The sequence below is a fragment of the Oratosquilla oratoria genome, chromosome 20 (genome assembly GCF_046742065.1).
Source record: "Oratosquilla oratoria isolate Oo_2021 chromosome 20, ASM4674206v1, whole genome shotgun sequence".
NCBI classification, from domain to species: domain Eukaryota; kingdom Metazoa; phylum Arthropoda; class Malacostraca; order Stomatopoda; family Squillidae; genus Oratosquilla; species Oratosquilla oratoria.
Window position 1 is genome coordinate 78669 of NC_134796.1, and position 3396 is coordinate 82064.

Below are 3396 nucleotides of genomic sequence, written 5' to 3' on the forward strand. Positions count from 1 at the left end.
AAAATCAGACAGACAAATGATAAAAAAAATAATAATAATATAGAATAAATTATAATCATTACAGCATCTTACTTAGGTATTTATCTAAATGATTCTTAAATCTTCGAACTGAACTACATTGCACTACCTGTGCATGAAGTTTATTCCATTCATTCACTACACGGTTGGCAAAGTTGTTTCTACCTACTTCCAAATTGAATCTATTTCCGGACAGTTTGAGACCATTGTTTCTTGTCTTATTCTCATTCAATGTGAAAATTTGGTCACTTTTGATGTTGTCAATTACCTTTAAAATCTTAAAGACCTGTATCAAGTCACCTCTGAGTCTACGCTTTTTTTAGGGAAAACAGATTCATGTGTTTTAGTCGATTTTCGTATGATTTATTTTTGATATTTGGAATCAGTTTTGTGGCTCGCCGTTGTACTTTTTCCAGTCTGTCAATGTCTTTAATGAGATTCGGTGACCATACGGAAACAGCATATTCCAAATGTGGACGAACTAACGATTTATATAGCTTGTTAATGAGTGATGGACTTTTGAAATCAAAAGATCGCGAAATCAGTCCTAGAATCTTATTTGCTTTCTCAGAGGCTGAAATACACTGCTTGGATGATTTGAGGTCGTTACTGATAATTACGCCGAGATCTTTTTCACTATCCACTTTTGTTAACGAATTTCCATATAACTTGTAATCGTACTTACTGTTATTTTTACCTATGTGCATTACCTTGCATTTACTTGTGTTAAATTTCATTAGCCACTTTTCAGACCATTGCTGTAATTGATCTAAATCTTCTTGAATATCTAATTGGTTTGAGTGATCATTTGCCACTCCGCACAGTTTTGTATCATCAGCAAATTTGGAAACAGTAGATTTTAGTCCATGGTCTATATCATTTATATATACTATGAATAGAAGTGGCCCAAGAACGGAACCCTGAGGAACTCCACTTGCAACACTTTTCCATCCAGAAGTTTTTCCATTTAAAACAACTCTCTGTTTTCGACCATTCAACCAATTACTAGTCCAACCTAATAGGCTATCACTTATTCCATGCAAAGCTAATTTAGTAAGTAGTCTTTCGTGTGGGACTGTATCAAAAGCTTTTGCAAAGTCTAGATATATTAAATCTATATTGTTTCTTTTGTCATAATTCGAGATAATTTATTCTACATTATTATTATTATTATTTTTTTATCATTTGTCTGTCTGATTTTCATTTATTATTAGTTATATGTCAATTTATTATTATTTACTATTTACCTGTTTGTTTATTATTTAACTATACCTATGCATTTATTTATGCATTTTATTTGTTATTTACATTATTATAGTTTTTATTTATTGTTTTATTATTAATATGATTTTTTTTCGCATCCGACCTAGATATGGACCAAAAGGTCTCCTGTCGGCATGCTCCGCCTTTGTAATCCTTTGAGAGAGAGAGAATACATATGTTGTGATCCTACCAAATGCTTCGTCCTTCCGAAGATCAGCCCAGGCGCACCAAGTGACCACATATCTGCGATATTTTCTTGACTCTTTGCGAGTATCGCCTTTGGGCCTCGGAACTTGAGTCGTTGTAGGAATCTACCTCTTCAAGATGATCGTCCAACTGTTTCTCGCCTTGTGTCGCTGCCTCCAAGAGTTCAACATCCGCCGAAAAGAAAAGACTGCGACTTCGAGAGGAATGGACTTCGGCCGAACTACAACCTTTGCCTCGATGCCCGCCACCCTGACTCACTGCGACAAAGTCCTGAAGGAAAACGAAGAAACAGTAAATCGTTACATATTCACTGCAGGCTGGACTAGAGTTGGGGTTCTTGGGCAAGGAGGATTTGGCAAAGTTTTCTTATTCGAAAATAAAAAGAGAAAGGCGCTTATTGCTCGCAAGGTCGTTTCTCGCCGGCCTTCGGAACGTGGATTCAGGTCGGAGGAAATGATCCACATACAGATGAGCCACCCGAATGTGCTCAAGCTGTTTTGCTGGGAACAGAGGGTCATTACGTTGTGCCTATACCTGGAGTACTGCTCCAGAGGAAACATGACGAGCAACATTAATGTCCTAAGTGAGAAAAAGGTCAAATCTTATTTCAAACAACTGTTGGACGGCGTCAAATACATACACTCGAGAGGCGTCGCTCACAGAGATCTGAAGCCAGACAACCTTCTTGTGACCAAAGATAAGGTCTTGAAGATCTCTGACTTCGGTCTTGCCTGTCTCTTCATTAAGAACGGCGAAGAAACCCGACTGTCTGGAAAGGTGGGCACTAGACCTTACATGGCACCGGAAGTACTACAGTGCCACGAGAAGAGCTACCTTGGCCCTCCTGTCGACGTGTGGGCTTGTGGCGTCATCTTCTTCAACATGATGACCAGAAGAAAGCCCTGGGCAAAGGCAGACCCCAAGGATAAGAATTACAGAAGGTGGGCCGAGAAGAACAAGGGGATATATAAGAAAGAAGCCTGGAAAAAACTGAACAAAACCTCAAGAACGCTTGTGAGTCTTCTCCTGGAACCTGATCCCCTGAAAAGATTATCTGGCTGGAGAAGCCTCTGCGGACAGTGAGCAAGACCCGCTCTTGAACGAATATCGCCTGGAACCCTTTCTCATTAAACATTTGAGAGGATCATACTATTATCTTAAGCCTTTGGCTACAGAAGGCTTCCCTCAGCTGAATGAATATTACCACAAACCTATAATTGCATGCAGTTGTGTTCACAATACCTGGTGCAGTGAGTGTCTATTTTCATTATTTGAGTTTCCACCCTCAAACTGATTTGTAAAACATATCAAGGAATATTGAAAACTTAAATCCTTTGCTGAAATGATAAGTTTACTGATCTTGGTGAAGCTAAAGGAGGACCTCTTTATTCTGGTTGTCGAGAGACGATCCGTTTTGTTCTGATTAGTACCAGATGACAGAAAAGGATCTTTTGCTTAAAGGAATGACAACTGATTCACTTTAACATGGAATAAGAATAACCCAAAGTAGAAAAAAATAGGTCACATTTCCTGTAAGGTGGAAAAAACCTTTTGATACATGTTTATAAAGTAAAAAAAAAAATCTAACTGAATGAACGATGAATTCCACGAGAAAAGAATCCTAACTCCCCCAAAAAGAAAAGAAAAAAAGCCTTAGTGTAAACACAGTATGACTTACCAAATCCAGATCATCAAGCGAACCTCACAACAGATAATGGAAACTCAAGTTGGGCCACGACTTCTGCAAAGATGATCGACAAGTGTACCTCTGAAGATGGGGTAGAGGTGAACAAGGTGGAGAAGGAAAAACGGGAGAAAGGGAAGTTGTAAGAGCAAAAGTCCCCTACGTAGCTTCTGGAGGAACTATCAAGTTCGTAGCTCGTGAAGAAGGAATGATGGTAGAGGGGA

At 38.8% G+C, this 3396-nt stretch overlaps 1 protein-coding gene across 1 annotated transcript; it reads left to right on the forward strand.

Annotated features, from left to right (window-relative positions):
- The first annotated feature begins 1605 nt into the window (after positions 1–1605).
- LOC143036014 (serine/threonine-protein kinase Chk1-like) lies at positions 1606–2571 on the forward strand. Its single transcript, XM_076203271.1, has one exon. The coding sequence runs from the start codon at positions 1606–1608 to the stop codon at positions 2569–2571; it is 966 nt and encodes a 321-aa protein (XP_076059386.1).
- Positions 2572–3396: the final 825 nt, after the last annotated feature.